This window comes from Aythya fuligula, chromosome 8 (genome assembly GCF_009819795.1).
Source record: "Aythya fuligula isolate bAytFul2 chromosome 8, bAytFul2.pri, whole genome shotgun sequence".
Lineage (NCBI taxonomy): Eukaryota > Metazoa > Chordata > Aves > Anseriformes > Anatidae > Aythya > Aythya fuligula.
In genome coordinates, this window is record NC_045566.1 from 15,232,431 (window position 1) to 15,253,388 (window position 20,958).

Sequence of the window (20,958 nt, forward strand, 5' to 3'; positions counted from 1 at the left end):
TTGTCATATATAAGTAATTCCATCAGATGCATATCCTTAAAGTCTTGTAAGAGTAGTGTAAGACTTTGTGAAATACAAAAGTCTACTACTTCCACAGTAAAAACACAGAAACAACTTATGAAAGTAGTTGAGTAGGGCTCAGGAGACAGATCCTTATAGCAAAGTAACTGCACTGGTCTTAGCTATATTTGAACAAATATGTTAAGTGTTTCATTAAAATAGAATTCTTCTGTCCTTACAAAGTCAAATTTCTTTGCATTCTCCAGAATCAGGTCAATATAGCACTGGATTAGTCATGAATGCATTGAGCTTCTCTCCACCTCCTTCCTCGCAATCAAATCTAAAAGTCAATCATGTTTCTGTTTTACTACTTAAAATCTGAACAACCTCCTGTTTTCAGAAATCTCTGCTTTTCTGAAATGGTGCCATATGCTATGGTGCTATCACCAAGACATGGGAAGCTCCACCTACGTCTGTTCAGTTCACTTTATTTTATAAAAGCCAAGTCCATAAACTGCACTGTCTCCCAGCCTGACCCTTCCACTCACCATCATATGTCAGCGTTACTATAGCTATAGATCAGAACTTCCTCAACCATTCACAGCTGATTTATGGTGAAACAGCAGCCACAGAATGGAGAATTCAAAAGTGCAGAGGCAAAAAGGGGTTGCTGTTTATTTCGTTTCAGTGAGCTGTCACTGAAGCAATTCTGTCACTTAATTTCAACTAGTAGTGATTCATCTTCTGACAGATGTTATGCTGTGGAACTGGCATCTGTGCTCTCCTACTTCAGCTCAAATGGAACTCAAAAAAAAACAACACGTGTGCATGAAAAAAGCTCAAAAAGCAGTAGAATCATTTTATTTACAACTTCTCTTTTAAAATTCTGCTTTGGTTACTAGCTGTTCAAGGAATTCAACAATTGAAAAATGCAGAGGAATATCTGTCTTTGCTATATAAGCTTCTAAAAACTACAGACATGGATAGGTGCTACAGATGACAAGTAATTGGTCTAACTCATCTCCTCCTCCAGACAGATCTGAAAATACCAGCAGTAAGAACTACTTGTAAATTAAAACACTGTCCTCTAAAGTGCTCTCTTAAAAGAGAAGTCAGAGTACTTTCTAAACATTAATCAAGGAAACTTTTTACAGTGAGGTTCCGTTAACCTCAAGGTTAACTCACAGTTATCACAGAAAAACACCTTTGGGCCTAATAAAAATCACCACTCATTCAGCAAAGATGGCAGAAGGTGGCTAAAAATAATTTAAGTTATGGATGATGTTCCTGAGTTTTTATCTCCCTTCTGCTATCATCTATTATCATCATCATTTCACTTTCAGCATTGTCCAAAAGGGCACTCATGTTTCCACGTATCCTTTTGTTAGGTGCTTTGTTAATGCTAACATGATGCATTCGTCAATTGGATGTCTCCAAAAGGTTGTTTCTTGAACTGACATAGAAGTGAGAAGAATACACAGTATAACCACTTCACTTTCCACATGTTAAGAGACTAAAGAAAAAAAGGCATTAGAAGCATTACATTACAGGTTTTGAGAGAATCTGAACTGTGCCTCTAACAAGAATTTTATACCAGCCCCTGCCAAGCCAGCGCGGCAGTTGAAGAAAAACAAACTAGTCTTTTCTACTTCATCTAGATCATTTTTTCACCACTCTACGTAATCTGATTCTTGGTCAAGAACTATCAAGTATTTCCTTAACCAGTCAGTAATTTACACTGATTGACTGCAGTGAAGTCTTATATTTGATTGTGCATTCTGCTATTCTCAAGTTTTCATCTGAAGAGTAGAGTCTACCATGTTTTCACCACTTACCTGCTCACCCCGTGGCCCTTGCAGTCCTAGGTAACCCTTCTGACCCTGCAGGTAGAGAAACAGACATGTAATAAATGTAATTAAACACAAAAGAGACTTTTTCTTCTCACTCCAATCTCCCTTTATGGAAAAAAAAAAAAAAAAAAAAAAAAAAAAAAAAAGAAATCCAAACTTGTTTGCCTGCAGCATTAGTGTGGTTTATATTTAGCAGCTCTCATGGAAGCCAACTTCAAGAAAAGGAGTAAAAAATCTTCACGGCAGTGTAGATAATTTCAGGATATCAGCATACTTAAAGACAGTTCCAGACTTGTGCTTTTTTAAAACAAAGGAGTATATAGGATGCCTTCCCCTCTGATTGCTGAAACTGCAGAACTGGATTTGGTCCAGTTTATTACTTTGCTCCAAATCCTTGTCATAATGCCCTCTCTGCACACAGCAGAAAGGTGGATAGGTATCTGGAGTCAACCCAGACTGTTCTAGGACACCTTAAGGAAGACAGACCTTCCAGGACACAATACTTTTTAAAATTTAACTTATAACAAATTCCAGCTCTTATTATACTATGGAGTTCATATCAATGGAGAGAGTAGCCTGTTCCTCATCTCAGAAGTCTTTCCTGTGGTGCTGGAATCATGAAACCGTCCAACTTTACTCTCTGTACTTCAACCATTTCAACCACATTTTAGGTATTAAAGATATAAAAAAAAAAAAAAAGAAAAGAAGAAAAAGAATTAAAAATACACCTGGAACCTGCTATCAGCCTCAGTACACTTGAAAAGGAAACCTTCTTGGATGTCTTTACACTGTCCCAAACATATCCAAACAAGCTGACCAAAATGAGACCGTAACAGTTGCGCGATTGATGCAGAAGCCAAGCGTCTGGTCTCCACATCCCTTGCAGAGGTACCAGGAATACACAAGCTTCTTTCAAACTTCAGCTTTGGGATAAGACCAAAACAATCCTCATTACATATAGAAATCTATCACAAAATTGGCTTCAAACCCATTGACTGAGGAGCAGGAGTGCCTTGGCTGATGTGGAACATCTGGCTGCCTTGGGGTATGGTGTTGCTTATTAGTAGAGATTGGGGGTAACATGACAGACCCGCTGTAATAAGGAATTCTGAAACAATTTCAGAAAACTAGGTATCCCCCCATTTTGGATAAGTTTCTGCAGGACAAAAAGAGTACCGCTGCATGGAATTAATTATCATATACAAAATTAAAGGACAGAATGACTTTCCTTAGTGATAATTTTAGGTAAAAGAAGATAATGACATCTGCTAAGCAGTTTTACTATTATAGGATTGCTTGAAGAATCTTGGTCCAGAAGAGATGTACTCATTAAGCGGCCCAAAGGCTTCATTTTCTCAAAACCCAACACAGCAGGTGTGTCCTTTCATTTTGTTAATCACACACAGGACATTGTCATTTTGAGAAACTATAATCTATTCTGGTTTCAATCCTCTCCCATAACGTAAGTCTAACTTACATATGCTATCTTGTATCTAAGAAAGCCGCTCTGCATTGCTGTTGTAGGGAAATGAAAAAATAAAAACAACACAAACTGTAAGAGAGATACAGGGTAAACCAATTAATCTGATCTTGGATAAACCAGTTAATGCAAAATATTCTAATTTACTATATTAATGCATGCTTAAAGAAAAAAAATGATTAAATTGCTAAAGCAGAATTAAAAATGCCTGCATAACCCAGTAACAGATCTTCAGATTTCAAACTGTGCTTCAAAATCCATTACATTTATTATGGTTCCAGTCCCCTCTATATTTCGTGAGTTTTGCCCATTTTAGAAGTTTACACCCTCCCTATGATCAACTAAAATAGGTGTTGTTAGAAGAACTCTCAGCAGTTTATTATTTCTGTGCAAGGGAAAAAGGAAAGCAAGTGCTGTCATACATGCAAAGACTAGAAGAGAAGTTTGTCATAATTTAGTTTTAAAGTGGGTCAGTTTAGCTGAGTGACAGCTGCATGGACAATCTCAAAAGGCGGCACACAAGGGAACTGTGAGATGAAGAAGCCCTAATTACCATGTGCATGTTTCTACAGAACACCACCTTCTGCAACAGGAAAAATGCCGTTATGAACTTCTGTTTTAGCGTAATATGTCTATTCTCTTATCTAAACTTAACACAGTCCTAATTCATTTTCAACTCAATGCTAGTTGGGAATGAAACTAAACAACACTAAAGCAAGTATTTAAAAATTCTAGATTGTTCATTAGTCCAGGTTCATATTCTTAAGCATGCCCGTATAAGCAAGTCCCAGTTTGCTCTGAGCTAAGATGAAAACGAACAAGACGAATGCAAGTTCACATGTATTGGTTCAGAAAACAAAATACCTCCCAAATCCTAACACAGATCAACACTTCGATTTAAAAGATCAACGTGGAAGTGAAAGGTTTGAAGCTCTGAATTACAGCAATACAGACTTCAAGCACATTACTAGAACACCGCAATTTGCAAGAATATTTCTATCTATATTACAGAATGATCCTTACCACCAGCTAACAGCAATCAGAGAAGCCTTCACGGAGAGCTTAAGTGTCTGTCTACCATATGCCCAGTGCAGCAGAACCCATACCGAGTGAATTCTGTAAACATGAGCACCGTCCTTTCTGACAAACCTATTCCCCAGTACGCTGTCAGAGGCGACTTGTCTGTCTTTAGAGGTCAAGTCGGCTCTTTTTGGGAGGAGGAAAGAACGAGGGGGCTTCCACCCTGGTGAAGTCTCTGCACTGCTATAATGAAAGGTTTTTAAGTGCTGATCAAAGAAAACTCCAGATAAGAAATATGTGCAACTGCTCTAGAAACAGCGTTCTCCTCAACCTTATTCTGAATTTCCAGCCATCACTTCTGTTTCAAAAGATGCCTGAAAATACAGCCTTTAAACACTTCATAAACATGCAATTTTCTATTCTTATGCTAGAACAAATTTGGAACAATATCCAGGGGAAAAACAAACAAAAAAACTACCATGAACTGAGCAAAGCTTGGCTTTTTATACTGCGTGTTAGAGGCAAAATAAATGTCATATTTTATATGTAGCCACAAGGATACATACTCCAACACATGGAGTGTAATGAAAAAGGTCCATCAGAATAATCTGTTTCCACAGTCCTGATTATTAACATACTTTTGTTTTAATGTCTCACAAAAAAAACACCCTCCGTGTATTCAGCTTTATCAAAAGAGACACATCATTTTATAGTTATAATACAAAACAGTAGTTTACTTGTGCTATTGTACTGCACTGAAATTTTTTTTTCTTTTGTAAAAAGAATCTTTCCAAGAACCTTTCCTAATATGATTTACTAAATTCAGATATTCAGGAGAAAGAAAAAAAAAAGGAAACAAGATCATATGGCTTCTCAGAAGTCATTCAGATAAAATAATAATAATAATAATATGGACGTTGGTCTCAAATTTCCAAAACATGTTTTTGTATAAGCACTGAATAACAAGGGACAAAGTCCAGAAGCAGGGAAATTCTGATTAGAAAACTTGAACACAATTTCAGCCACAGTCAGCGACAGCCTAGAGCATGTGTGCTAATGCCCAGCGGAGGGCAGCAGGCATTGCAGTGTACCCAAACCTCAGCTCTCCAAAGAAAAACAGAAAAACAATGACAAAAATCAACGAAAAAATGTAACTTTCATGAAACTAGCATAGATTTGTATTACACTACTAAAAGAATATCCATTAAGAACTGTAGGCTTATTTGCTATCAAATATCTCATGGTTTAGAAACTGTTAACAAAAGCCATCTGCCAAATATCAAACAGAATTTGTGACACCATTAATTCATATAAGACTTGCTTATCTTCCTTTTTAAGTGGAAGACAAAGAATATCAGAAATCTGTTATTTATTCAGTACTATGGCAATTACCCAGTAGTACTGGGCTACAAAACAAAAATTGAAGTGCTTTTTTTTTTTTTTTTTCCTGCAGTTTATTCTTGTATCTGGTTTATTTCACAGCTATTTGTGCTTACATTCCTTTGAAAATTATTTCAAAGATCACAATAAGCAAACAACAAAAGGACTAGTCTGATAGTTACAAACTGGTAAATGTGCTATTAAAAAGTGATAAAGATCAATTATTTAAAACAATGAATTGTGAGCTTGTCATTAAAAAAAGGCAAGCATGAAATACTTTTTAACGTTTACAGGCTTTCCTTACCTGAATGCAGGTAGTGCATTCAAAATCTGGTGTTCTTGCAACATAGGTCAGGCAGAAGTTAACTTAAAAGTGGTTCTAATTAGTGTCTGATGTGTACAACATGGTAACAGAGAGTAAAGTTTCCAGTGATCAAGTGATCACAATTCTCCACTGAGTCTCTAAGCCTCAGATAAGGAGTGAATTCTTGTGGCAGGAAGAAAGCATGACGGCCATGAGATTTTCATTTCCTTGCTCCCAAATGTTAGTCCTATAATGCAGAAGAAGTGACAGCTTCCCATCTAAAAACCTTTAAAACAAAAACTACTTTGTTTTCTAAGTAAAAGCATAAGCCTGATAAAATGAGAAAGAACAATACATGGGGAATCTCAAGGTGGCCCAAGTTCAGTGAGTAACAAAAGCTATGAACATGTAGGTTAGCTCCCAACAGAAGGGCTGCAAACTTTTGTTACAGCGATACATTTTTTCAGTTCACAGAACTGTGGACCACATGTGTTTGGAAAACACAATTTTCCACACTCACACCTCATGATGCTCATCAATGATAGCTTCCTTTTCTAGTCACATTTTCACTGTTTTGGTGAATTCTAGAAGTGAATGATTATTTACATATATTTTAAATAATTGTCTTACACTAAGATCAAGACAACACTGAATGAAGATGTTTTAAAATGTAACACAATGAGTTTTGTTGCAATAACATTTTTTCTTTAAATCAATAACAGGCAAGCCTTTAATCGTTATTCCTTCTTCATATGTCAAAGAAAGACTGCGAATTCCAGGGCCTATCTTTCTAACAGTTCATTCAATTTTTTTGAGGAACACATTACAACTGCTTTTAGAGCTACTACTGCAAAATTTTACTGTGGTATCTCTTCTCCATCTTTTTTATTACAATTGCAAAACAAAATTGTCTTCTTAAAAGACAGCATTTTAACACTACTTTCCCTCCAACCTTTATTTTTGCTACTGTGCCATTTTATTAACAATACTGACAATACAGAGCAGCCTACATGTCAGATAATCTCTTTCCACATAAACTATATCCACTCGCTCACACTTCTGTGCTCATTTTCTTAAGGTTGTCTCATTTCCTGTATTAATATCCTTCAATTTCCCTCCCCAAGTCTCCTTGTTTGTCTTGTGCTTTCCTGTATATGTAGGCCTGCCATAATTTTGATGTATTTCTTAAATGCAGTGTGTAGCACCTGACGTTTCTCATACCGAAAGAGCATCGCCGTTATATAGCACCCAAAACTGGAACTTATTTGACCTGGCTTCTTTTTTTTTTTTTTTTTTTTTAGCAGTTCTGGCACACTCTTGGGAAAGTAGTAAACAATGCAGCACTGAAAGATTGAACACCAGAACTACTATTCAATGAAAGATCTTTATATCCCAAAGAACTTTTGCTATATTATGAAGTACACAATAAACAAAATGAAAAGATTTACTGAAAATTGAACACGATCAATTTTCAAATGGCTGTATCTTGCAGGCACACCCACACTCCCATTCTGTTTAAGTAGGGGCATGCCATGCCTGCCATAATCTGTTTAATTTTTACAGAAATTTTGCACTGATAGCCCTGGAATCTCATACATTTAACAGTACCAACAGCAGACATAAAGCTCATTCACTTTCCGTTCCCTTAACCACAAGATGTACTTCTGATGACTGTGCATTTGAGGCAGGGAAGCCTGTGTGAAAAAGGAAACAGGAACTTACCTTCTGGCCTTTGATCCCAGGTGGGCCTTGAAAGCCTATTGGGCCTGGATCACCCTGTACAAGAAGAATATCCAGAATCACTGTTTCATTGGAACATAACCTAGGGCTATCGATATATAGGACTTCATATCTTTGCATTCTTGGACATTTGGTATGAAGAAGTAAATATTTTATTAGGCATGGATTTTTTTTGCTTAGAGGAAAAAAAATGAATAGGCTACACTTTTCCCAGGTGCTACCAACTGGTACTTGGGCTGAAGAAATTTGACTTGGGTGAAAAATCAAGAATCTAAAAGAAAGAGAACTAGAAAAATACCTATCCATCTGATATTTTTGGATTATGGAGGCATTTTACATACAACTAGGTGTAGCTGATACTTACACATGGGTGAGCTTTAAACTGTTCAATAATATATCTGTGACAGGTTGGGCTCCTGCCACAGAATATACTTTGAGTTTCAAGTGGCCATATATAGCTCATAACACTGGTTAGATTGCCAAAAGTACAAGCTCGCTAACTTAAAATAATGTTGCTATTTCTACAAAAGCAGCAGTTAAATTTCTTACCGGTTTCTGAATTTTGCTCAGCATTTCTTTAACATTGAAAATATGTATTTGTGAATGTTAGGATTCAACAAAAATTTACACATTAACAAAGAAATACTATTTTACATTCACATCAGCAGCTAGTAAGTAAGAGTTATTTGTTAATGTTTACTTTGTTATAGATAAGTCCTGGACTCCTACCTGTTTTATACTTAGAACAAATATTCCGCAACTGAACTAACAGCAAATGCTCCTAATAAAGTTTTTCACAAACACAAGTCACTCTAAGAACTAGTCTAACACATTAAAATGTAAATATGCCATTAGATTTTAGCATTATCATTGGTTTTAAGGTTTCATATGTAATCAGATGATTTGTAATCTAAAAATGAGTAAGCCACAAGCTTTCAAACACATTTCGATGAAGAATCATTCTAAATATTTATACTCAATACTTCCACAAAAAAATGCAACAGATAAAACACACACACACACACACACACACACACACATATATATATATAAAATTAAGATGTTACCTTTTCCCCACGTTTTGCAGGTCCTGGGGAGAATCCTGGGTCTCCTTTAGGGCCCTATCACAGAGAAATAAGCTCTTTAATATTATCAGGGAAAAGATTTTTTAATTATGTATGTGGAAACAAATGTTTTCCACTGTTACAGTGAGAGAAGTGGGAATGTATATATAAACTGTATTTATTATCACTGAAAAAGTTTTGGAAAAAAACTGTAAAGCATGATGACAAATTATGGTAATTCACACTGAAAGGAGATTTGTATTTTTGAAATTTCATGTCACAACAACATTTATTACAAAGCTTTTATTTGCAACTTGTCTAGCAATACAGATGTCAGTGTGTCTGTATTCACAATTATAACTGAATATATGACCTGTTCTTGGTTTTGCCTGTAAAGCCTTATTTATCAAACAGTAAATGGATACCAGTAGAGCATGCTGTTATTTCAATTTCTGTGAAACTGTATTTTAAAATCCTTTAATCCAGAGTAGGCCTGTTTAAATCTGTTCATTTACTTTAAATGCTTATCTTTCCTTAATTGCGTCAGTGTTCTTCTCCGAGTTAAAGGTTGCTTTAAAGGAACACATGCTTTCAGCAACCATTATTATTCTCACAGGTATTTCCATTAGCTTGTCCATAAGGTTAATATACTTCTGCACAAACCCTTTAAAAAGGCACATGTGAAGCAGTCCCGCTAAACAGGATTACAGTAGTCACCTGGACTGAAATGTTTCCTCAGGACCCACCACCTCAGGACACCATATATTCCCCAGTACAATGCAAGATTACCACTCTATATTACTGTGCTGATTTAAACTCGTCTGGGTCTTCCTCACACTCACCACCTACTCTACCCAGTGCAGACATTCTGGAAGGACAGAGCTGACACCATGGTGGAAGGCCTCTGTTCATTTACAAATCATTTCCTAGCTGTTCATCATTCCTGGGCAGAAATTACTGCCTGCATCTAAAACTAGGCCACAGAGCAGGGAAGAACTCTGCCACACTGATCACTGCTATTCCACAACCTTGGTGCCAGACCCTTTGAAAGGAACAGTTTAGGCCATCCTGGGGACAAGGTACAAGACCTGCCAGCCATGGCTGGATATCTCTAGCTAGCCAACACTCCTCTCATAGGGATGTACAAAACGAGCAGTGTGAGGCTTCCTGACAGTCTGCCAGTTAAGACCTGTAAAATAGTTAAAAATCTACATATTTGAACTTTATATTTAAATTTTATGTACATGAAATGCTACTGGGCCTGATACTCATCTTGCTTTCATTACTGCAGATCAAGAATTATCCCACCACAGTTAAGATTTGTATGTGAAGCCATTGGAGAAACCGAACTTGTTGAATACTAAAAATAAAGCCTAGAAATCTTTAAAAATAAATCTTTACTGTCAATTTGTCAGGTCACCACCACCAAAAAGAAAATACACACACAAAAAAATAAATCAAAACAAACAACCCAGCTCCCCCCAAACAAACAAACAAATAAAAAAAACACAAGCCTTCTGACAACTAAACTCACAGCCTTTCCTTTCCTCTATAGACATAATTCCTCATTGCTTTTAATTTAAAAAGCAAACCAGCCATTGTTATGCATCATTTTCAAATTTGGATGAACATATGACTCTCATTCCAAAAACAAACGAACGTGATCTTAGCCTGCAAAGCAGCAAATGGAAGCAACATGGAAAAACAAAAAGTTAGTACTGCAAGCAACAAAGGCTAGGTGCAGGTGTTAACAATGCCCCATGTACACACCCATACACAGAATTAACTATGCTGAAGGGTCATGGCAGAAGAAAAAGTTGATTAATTTGCCTTATTTTAACCTATCTACTAGAATTACATACTTTCATAATCAACAGGTATATGAATAAGCTTTTAAATGTCAAGATGCAAGGATAAATAAAGCACCTCATTATTTAATCCATGTAACATCAGTGTACTTAGAACAGCGCCAAAATCCACAAACTTGATTTTCTTGACCTAACTCTTTTTCCTGAGAGCCGGAAGCATAGTTAAGTTTCTTAAGTATTTTAAAATGACTTTAACACCCTCAATCAACTGTTTATCAGAAATTGAATGCTGAGGACACTTAGCTATCGGTAAGAACTGCTAAGCATATGTTCAGGGTGGAATCTGGCTCTTCATCTGAAAGGATCAGTAGAAACACTGAGAAGGATATTAGCTAATGTTGTTCCATGCTTCAAACAACTGCATAAGGGATGTTTCAACATAGAAGGGAAAATGCATGCATCTTAAAGGTAAAATACAATTCTGCATGAAGTTACTGCCAGAAAATTATTGCAACTCATCTGTTATGTGTTAAGACCAAACAAAAGTGTTCATTTCAGCTTCCATAGTCAGTATAGGTCAACTGGATCTTCACAGTCAATTCTTGGTGAGCACCTGGTTAGTTTCTTTTCAAATAAAGCTATTTCAGAAGGTACTTGTACTGAAAGGGTAATTTATAGTCCAACAGATTAAGACGAATGCTAACCACCTAATGAAATGTGTGTGTATACATACCTATATATCTGCATCTGTGTGTGTGTGTATAGATATGTGCATATCCACACAATTCCTTCTGTTTTTAAATTCCTGGAGATGGCTACATGACTGATCAGGATTATAACTCAGTGGGGTGGGAAAATCCATTATCAAACAAAACCTCCAAGTAATTGGTTACAACTATTTTCCTAACAATGTACTCAATTGTCACAATATTTATGCTTGCTGTATAATAAACTATGAATCTGAGCTTAACTGTTCCTATAAAACTAGACAGTAACAAAAAGACATAAATAGAGTTGCTTCTTTTTACAGTGTTTATCACTGAAAGCTTTATTAAATTTCTTTTTATGTCCTCAAGTAGTTTCTAACACCTGTCATGACAGGTCAGATTCCTGCCACAAGGAATCGCACTAAAACAAATCATGGTTGCTGTTCTTTTTTCCTAACTTATCTATCAAATCATTCAAACTAAATATGAGTTGAAGGCATTCTGCAGTTGCACAAATCTGTCAAAACTGTTTAAAGGGCCTTATGTTACACAGGTTTGAAGGGTTTTTATTTGAGCTTCCAGGTCTCATATTTTTTCTTCAGTTTTAAATATCACATCCACACATCTAGAGAAAATTACTATATTAATCAAGTGATAATGTTTGAAATAGCAGAGTATTTAAATATGGAAGGTTGGGTACTGACACAAAAAAAAGGAATTTATAGAGAATGACTCAGTCTTTTTTCCCCCCTTGTTCTTTTCAATCAAGACAAAAAGATTACAGCAATTAGATGTTTATTCTCCATAAATTCCAGCTTATTGAAGAGGCTGAGCTAATTTACAGAAACTCTTTTGGGAAGCACAGACTACTTGCATGGGTAATAGTTTCCGAATCACCATTCTGCACATAGTTTTTTATTCCCCAAATAAACTTCTATTTTGTTTTGATTTTGATTGATTATATTTAATTAAAAATTGTTTATAGTAATAGTCTCCATCTGTAAACCAAAGAAGGCCAATTGCTTCAATTAAAGGAACCAGTGCTATGACTTCCAAAAAGTCATTAAGAAGCTCACGTATTTACATGGCAACATAGATAAACTAACTCACCTTTGGACCCGGCAATCCTGGCAAACCTGGATTACCATGTGGTCCTGGAATACCCTGTAAAAACAAACAAAAAAGGGAGTGGAATTATTCAGCACATCACTGAACAACTGTGAAAAGTTTTGTGAATCATTTTACTGTATAATTGTTGCTTTTAGAAGCACTGTTTGGGACGTTCAAGGGATTCTCAAGAAATGTGCACATCTTCCTAAAAATTAAGTACTCCCCCCCTTCTTTTAAATCTCTTTTTTCTTTCTTTTATCATCTTCCCAAATCTGAACAGGTATTTGGCATGCAGTCACTGCAAAGTTGCTCTGCAGCTGCAAAACTTGGAAGCATTGAATTAAAGCAGAAAACACATTCACAGGCACCCAGCTTATAAACTGCAAAAAGAAGGAATTGTAGTAGTTCTCACTGATTTAAGGGATAACTCAAACAGGAGCATTCCATCTCCTCTAAATAAATCATCACAGACAGAAACCCGTCTGATTCTCCCACAGCTAATGTAGAAAATGGGTTTGTTGCCAAAATAATTTAACTAAAACCATTCCAGGAACAGAATGTCTAACCAGGACTATCTATATCTAGTTAAAACACCATCCAGGATAAGCGTCCATTCCCGCAATACACTGAGTAATCCTCAGTCCACGACAAACTGCGCATTAGGGAAACTATTTTTGCAATGGCTGTCAGCAGCTATTTTTCCAATAAAACTGGAGGACCAAACTGGTGAAAATCTATCTCTGGTAAGTCAGCAGTGAAACTTTCACTGAATTTACTAAGGCCAAAATTCACCCAAACAATTCAACAAATAACAAAAGAATAAGAATCTGTTTCATCTCTCTCATAGTCTTAGTATTCTTAAAGGAGATAAACTCAGCATTTATTTTTTTTCTTCATATGACTCTGAATTTAGCAATTATACCTTGCAGTAACACTGAAAGCTGTATCTCTTAAGCACTCTGTCTTACTAATGACAATGTTGACAAAACTCCATAGAAATACTAATCTCTCAAACAGCACGTGGGATTAGCTTGAATGCTGGCAACATTGGAGGCTCTCTCAGGGATTTAGGAGAAAGGAAACAAATAGAAAGTGCCAATGGAGCTCGAGCACTGAAGTGGCTCCTAGCTTTTGCTGCTTGCAAGAGTCACTTGCAAGTTGGAGCACAACTGAAGATGTGCTGCACCACAGAGGTGCAAAGGTATCCTGGTGGAATGGGAGGCATTAGGGGGAGTTGATCTCATTGTTGATTAATTCTGAAGTCACTGGAAGTTCATTCTTGAAAGAACTTGGAACAGGCCAAAAAACAAACGCACGCAAAAACAAAAACCTTCAGTGTCAGATGTGGACTTCACCACAGAAACACAGAAATCAAGATCTGTTTTTAATGGCAATCTCTGACCATTAATCAGACATTGGTATACTGCCCAAAGTCTTCAACCCTTGTGAACTTCTGTCAATATCAGGCTTGGACACGGACCCAAGAAACCTTGCAGAAGGCCCAGGCAATGCAGCTCTGCACTCTGCTGCTTTCCTTTGACACCTCGAGTCACATTTTCAGATCACAAATGGCAGTTCACGCAATGGAATACAAAGTCACAGGGCAGACTTGTACATGTGGAGATGAACTTTGCATCAACAGGGTTTTACATGCTTTTTGGCTCAAACTACTCTGACGTACCATGTCTTTTCACTAGCTGTACTTGCTTGAATTTATCAGCATTAGGCAAAGTAAAGAGCACTGACATTTCAAAAAAAAAAAAAAACTCCTTTGCTCAAATACTTTTCCAGTCTTTCTTGGCCCATATGAATATCTATTTTAAACTCTGTGGCAGAATTGCTGGTAAATAATCACCTTGGCCATTTCCTTACTTCTCCAGGTACCTTACCATAAATGGTGTCTCCTTACATCAGAAAGGATGCCCTACTCAATAACTAATCCAAAAAACTTGCACAGTAGAGCGCTATGCTCATAAGTCCTCTACACGTTAGAGGACTTGCAGCAATAAGAACAGAGCAGGAGAGAGATCTCACCAGCAGACATGGCTTTAGACACACAGGCAACCTCCAAAACAAAAGCAACTTCAACTTGTGAGGGTTGACTTGGGTATGTTGGATCCTGCCTCCAAGGCAGGAATGGCCTCATAAGCAATACTGTTTGGCAATTTAAAAATCTGAGATATAGGTACTGTCAGCTCTTATGTAGCAGGATAATTTGAAAAAAGAACACAAGAAATTAAGTCAAAAAGATATGTATTTGAAGAAATTGTTTTCATTTTATACTTTTAAGTGTGTCTTATCCACTCTCTTACCTCCAGCTGCTCTAAAGCACTCATTCAGACTTCTGCCCCCTCAACCAGTGCACTTTCCTACCCAGCCACATCAAGTTTTGAAAGCCAGCAACGTACAGGACATTCAACACTTTGAGTGACAGCTTGTTTAAATATGCTCCAAAGACTGACTCAACACTACTCCCACACATTGGCTAGGATTTTCATATAAACTGCTCCCTTACTTCCTACTTTCCATTCGGCTAGCTTAGGGTGCTACAGCATAACCGCTTACATCCCCAAATACCATGACCCTAAATCTTCTACATAACAAATGCCTATCACGCCTTTTATCAAGCTATTGTAACACAAGAGTCCAAAACAGATTACTGGGAATTATTTTTCAGTCTTGCAGTGGTTAATTTTGTATCAGCCATCTGCTCCTCTGTGGCAGTGATACACATTGCTCACTCCCTCTCATTCCAAAAACAAACGAACGTGATCTTAGCCTGCAAAGCAGCAAATGGAAGCAACATGGAAAAACAAAAAGTTAGTACTGCAAGCAACAAAGGCTAGGTGCAGGTGTTAACAATGCCCCATGTACACACCCATACACAGAATTAACTATGCTGAAGGGTCATGGCAGAAGAAAAAGTTGATTAATTTGCCTTATTTTAACCTATCTACTAGAATTACATACTTTCATAATCAACAGGTATATGAATAAGCTTTTAAATAAAACCAAAAGATGTGAACTCCAACTCGAGTTTAATTATCATTGGCCTGTGCAGACCCACACAAGAACACAGCTGTTTACTCACCCGAGGACCCCTCTTTCCTGATGGACCAGGTAAGCCTGGAGGACCTGGGGGACCCTGGTGACAGAAAATCAAAACAATTAAGGCTAAAATTCAGCACAAGGACAGTACCACAAGTCTGAATCAGACCAATTCTTCTTGTTGATGACTTTCTGGTAGTAGAAGCCTCTCTACTTGAAAACTGATTCCCAAAGTGCAAGCACGTGTGTTTTTAGCCTTGCTCAATATCAGATCATGTTTAGAAATTATTTTATGCCTGAGGAATTGGAGACAATCTAGATTAATACAAATATGCTTAAGCAAAATTTACAAAGGAAGGAGAGCTAATCTCAAGAGCTAGAAACATGTTCAATGTATTTCAAAACAAAGAACAAAGGATAATTAAGCCTTTTTAATAAATACACTGGCATGCCAAATATTTTATAAAAGTCAGATAAGTAATCATGAAAAACGAGATAACCACTGCACAGAAAAGACAGACATGAAAAAAAGAAACAAACACGGACAAATGATTGTCTAAGTTCCCCGATAACAAGCTTGGGATACGGATAACTGGCAATGCGTTCATCCTTAGTTTCACTTGTATATAAATAATATAACTTGCTTATATATATGTATATAAATTATATAAATCACCCAGACTTCCTCATGCTCCTGTGTTCTGCAGATTCTGCATCTTCTCACCTGAAAGCCTAGGTGAAACCCTTTGAATATCATCCTGCCCACCCCCAGACAACACTGCTGAAAGCTGGCAGGCATACCAGAGAAAATCAAAAGGGCAAGCATGGTGACTGAAATGAAATGGCCAATTTGCAGGCTTTGAAAAGAAAAGCCAGCATGTTTTTCATAAAAAAGTGTGTATATTTATAAAATAAACCCTTTGAGGTTTTATTAACAACAAATAAATTACTTAATTAAGGCAAAACTGTATTTTTTAAAAACCTAAAGTTTTAGGGAAGTGACATTTCTTTTACCTTGGAAAGAACATCACTGGCAGAGAAGAGAGTGCCGATTATAGGCTTTAGGAAATACTAAGCCAATTACCTTCATTTAGCCAAAATATGGACTTCTCTGCACAGTTCTGGAAAAATAAATCTTATTCTGAGGAAGAACAGCAACAAAAAATATTTTCCTTTCCAATTAATCATAGTAATCTTCAGAGACTTTTTTTTTTTTTAACTGTACAAAATTCAAGTGATACAATCTTTCACTGTAGAGGACAGTTTCAGTGTTCTGGACTCAGTAAGATCCCACTACATTTACTCACAAAAAATCTGCTAGAGCCACTCTAATATCTCCTATTAATTAAATGGTCTAAGAAAACAGTGGAAATTTTAAATTGGAAAAACTAAGTCTTGTATTAATATATGTCTAGCTGAATCCTGGAACCTTGCTGACTGCCCCAAAACCATCAGAATTGGGAAACATCTGGTTTTGGAGCTAGTCCTTGCAACAAACGTGGATTCTCCTGTAAACAAATTATACGCTTTTTTTTTTTTTTTTTTCCCCCCAGGCTGGCAATTATGGCCAATGAAAGTCTCAGGGAAATTGGGCATCAGCTTGGGCAGTAAGACCAGATGCCTTGACTCTCTGAAGTGCTGAGCACTGGCAATCGTCACTGGGCTCCACCTGCCAGAAAGTTCAGTTGGCACCCACAGCGCAAATAATGACTTATACAACCCAGAAGACACTTCAAGAGCTGTACTGGTAGCATTTCCCCAAAGTTACTGTCATAAACGTGATAGCTGTTTAAAGAAAGCTTAGTGGTAGGCAGGGACAATGCAGAGAGGCAGCCCTGCCGCAGCCCTAGCCCACACGTGCACCTCTAAACAGCAACGCAAGTCTTGCTCTGCACGAGGAGATACTACAACAGAGCAAGACTCTGAATGTTGTTCAATGCAATATTCATCCTACCTGTAGTGCAGGTAGGGAACGTATGTATGCCCATCCTGCATAATGTTATGCAGACACAAACCACATACAGGTTGTGCTTCCATCTCCACGTAATTTAGATCTGTTACTGTCCCAGGAAACAAGTCATGGTCATAAAGTCAAACTCTAACATCATATTTTTAGCTAAGGGTATTCACTATTCACCCTGATTGCATAAACACTCACTAGTATCTTTATGCTTTTCTTCAGTTAAAAGATCCTCATAGGGTTTAAGAGTAAAAACCTCGCAGCAAGCTCTTCACCTGGCATTCTTGTCAGGAGAGTTCCAAAAACACACCTCAGACAGCACAGGGAGTTCCCACCCTGCCACAGCTGGAATAACGCCTTCTGATCTTTCCTCTCAAATTGTAAGTTGAGATATATGCTTTGTTTAGAAAATTATCCTCTGGCTACAAAAGGAAATATACCACATTTTTCATTAAGTAAAAATAGTTTTAACTAGCATACAATCTTTTGTGGTAAGAAGTTCTTCTCAACGCCTATTTCAGACACTCTACATTTCCATAAAAAAAAAATAATAATCCATTCCACCTTTTTCCTCGCAGAAACATGAATGCATACTTATTGCTATCTCTTGTCTTTGCTGCTGATTTACTGAATGAGGACAGCAGGAATGTTTTTCCTTACTCAATTCCTTTCTTGATATATCTTTTTTAATAGATTCTGCTTTCTTTGCAAAAAAATGCTTTGTGATTACACTAATTCATGAATAATTACCTCTCTTCATCTAAAAACACAAAAATGAAGCAAAACTAATGGAGGAGAAACTTTTTGCTACACAGTAGGAAAACACATTCTGTTCTCACAATCAAGCTCTCAGCAAACCCTAGAAATAGCAAAATAATTTGAACTATAGAGCCAAGAGTGAATAATGCATTCCTCAGGCTTTCTAAAACAAGGTCAACTGTTGTTGACTTTGAAGTCTCTGGTTAACAATAATTAACAGTTAATTGAACAACTGAACAAATACTTGAGTCTTCTTGCAATTCTTCATCCTTAAGATGTCATCTTTTTTTTTTTTTTTTTCTCCAAGACCATTTTCTCTACAGAAAGCCTTTATACCTGTGCACAAGGACTAACAAACCAGCTTGCTGAATGCATCTGCAAAACATTACTGCTTAGAAAATATGCAGTGGGAAATGTCTTAATGACCTTATTCTACAAAGGGTAGTCCTACAAAAGGCATCCCATTGATTTGTGCCTTGATCTTCCATCCTGCTAAAGGATATTTTAACTTTTTGGGAAACAACAGTCATAGAACTATAGTTAAACACTTCTCAAAACATTACCTTGCTATATAGATGCAACACATTTTAAGGAAACATTATTGCCCCTCCCAGGTGATTGATTAAAGCATTAGCAAGGACTCTCCTTGACCACAGCATCTTTCTTACTCCTTAACCCACAGTGGCTCAGACTCCTCAACTTACGCAACCTCTCAGCTGAGAGCAGACTTAGCACACCACACACCAGTCTTCCTGGAAATGTTATTGCAACTAATTGTGAGAAGCTATTACACCCCATACACTTCTTCAACTTGTTTAAGCAACAGCAAACTTCAAGTCAGCATGACTTTTAATAGTAGCTAGGAAGCAATTTATGAATACAGTAGAGAGGCATCTCTCAGGCATCCACTTAAGCTCCTGAAGACAACTTCTTCAAGTGAGTCAGTCTCTCTTAAACCAAGGAATTAGTCATTCGTTTTAATAGTTTCTCCTCCAACTGCTGGCAACAGTAGTAATTAAACAAACTTGAAGCAATTAAAAGTGTTAACGTTTTTGTACTTGACATTTTAACTACCAACAAAAAATTACTACTTTGGTAAACATTACAGATGCAAACTTTAAATCCGCTGCTTTAATAGCATCAGCTTGCACAAAACAGATGCAGCTTCTTTAAGAAAGACGCTAGGAGTTATCATCCTTATGAATTGCGAGCATTTAATTGATCTAATTGAGGGGAGAAGCTCTAGTTGTGACTTCATCGTGAGAAAAATAAGAGTAGATCCCACACTTCCAGTAATTTCCACTACCTTTTGAAAGGTCCTCAATGAGTGTTGTACTGAGTGTGCAGATTTCCTAGGATATTCAATCCAGCCTTTCTATGGATGCATGTGCAGTTCTTCCAGCCTGTCAAATGGCTGTTGGTATGTTTTTGTTTTTTAAATTTATTTAAAGACAGAGCTCAGCACATGGAAACTGAGGGCAATTCTCTCAACTGTGGCCTTTGCATACTCAAACCAGTAGAAAAATAGCCAGTCTCCAAAGCTCATCACTCCTAGTAACGAATACAGGTTATCACTGTAATGCTTGATGCATTCTCTAGTTGTACTGTAACACCACCCTAATACCCTCATCTGACTGCCTAACCAATCAGTCCCCCATCATCTGTTTGTACTTCTGATTTCTGTCATATTGCACTAATAATGTGATGATGCACTAAATGTCACCCCATCAGTTTTGGGCCATCTAGAATTCAGATTCTGTCACTCAAAATTCTTCTACCTATATCTAGCATGCTCTCTCTACCTTTTTTAAGCATTAATTTTTGAGCAATCAGGATTCTACCAAACATGAACATCCACCTATTTTTTTCCTCTTGCTTCATTTGAATTTCATTAGAAGTGATACACAAAACACATTGCTCTTCCCCAATGCCCTAGAGCAGGCAGTCACTTGTGTAGGATTAACCTCCTTTCAGTACAGCTGTTGAAGGCTTTCTCTGCAAAGAATGCTACAGCAACCAAAGCAATGTCATTAACATCAGAGGAATATACATGGCTTTGGGTTACGGATTAAAGCTTCTCACGATTGCTGTGAAGAAGATAGGAAAAATGTATCAGCTTCAGGTGAAGTAAAAGAAATGTTTAAATAATTAGGATAATTTTTATTTTTTTTTTCTAGTAAGAAAAATAAAACAGTAGCTTAACTTTTTAACTGAATTAGCAGATTTCCCAGCCTGGGCAGGGAACTGTGAGCATTACCTGCAAAGCTAAGATATGTGAAGGTAATTAACTGCCCAGTACATCCCCTGGTGCTAGGGAGAGCTGCAGCAAGCAATTTTGTTCAACTGATAAATATACTGAGTGAAATCTCGGATGACACTATTCTTACTGCTTTTTTATTTAGCACCACAGTTAGGATTATTTAGGATGTCTAAACTTCTGCCCTCTTCAAGGGTTCTCCCTCACACCTCTTGTCTGCAATAAGAGGAACTCGTCCAGGACTCAATTCTTCCTAATGCAGGGACTGCATTTCCAGTTCCTCCTGGCAGTATCTCCAGACTACTTTTCCTTACCAACCAGATAGCCCAAGAAACACCGCATTTTGTCTCCTATCACTTCTCCTGCCAGAGGAGTGTCTTCATAACCCAGAAAGCTTTTCCAACAAAGAAAAATAATTCCTAGCTCGTTTCTCAGGGGAAGTCAAATCCTGTGCAGCTAGGCAGGCTGATG

At 37.1% G+C, this 20,958-nt stretch overlaps 1 protein-coding gene across 3 annotated transcripts in view; it reads right to left on the bottom strand.

Moving 5' to 3' along the window:
* The window catches only part of COL24A1 (collagen type XXIV alpha 1 chain), a 136,156-nt gene that overhangs the window by 100,347 nt on the left and 14,851 nt on the right, over positions 1-20,958 (bottom strand). For 2 of the 3 annotated variants that reach the window (XM_032192066.1, XM_032192068.1), the window contains exons 4-8: positions 15,555-15,608; positions 12,464-12,517; positions 8,842-8,895; positions 7,757-7,810; positions 1,836-1,880 (exon numbers count right to left, since the gene is read on the bottom strand). In XM_032192066.1, coding sequence (XP_032047957.1) covers positions 1,836-1,880; positions 7,757-7,810; positions 8,842-8,895; positions 12,464-12,517; positions 15,555-15,608 — 261 coding nt within the window. The remainder of the gene's footprint in view (positions 1-1,835; positions 1,881-7,756; positions 7,811-8,841; positions 8,896-12,463; positions 12,518-15,554; positions 15,609-20,958) is intronic. The other variant, XM_032192067.1, reaches the window with a different exon arrangement.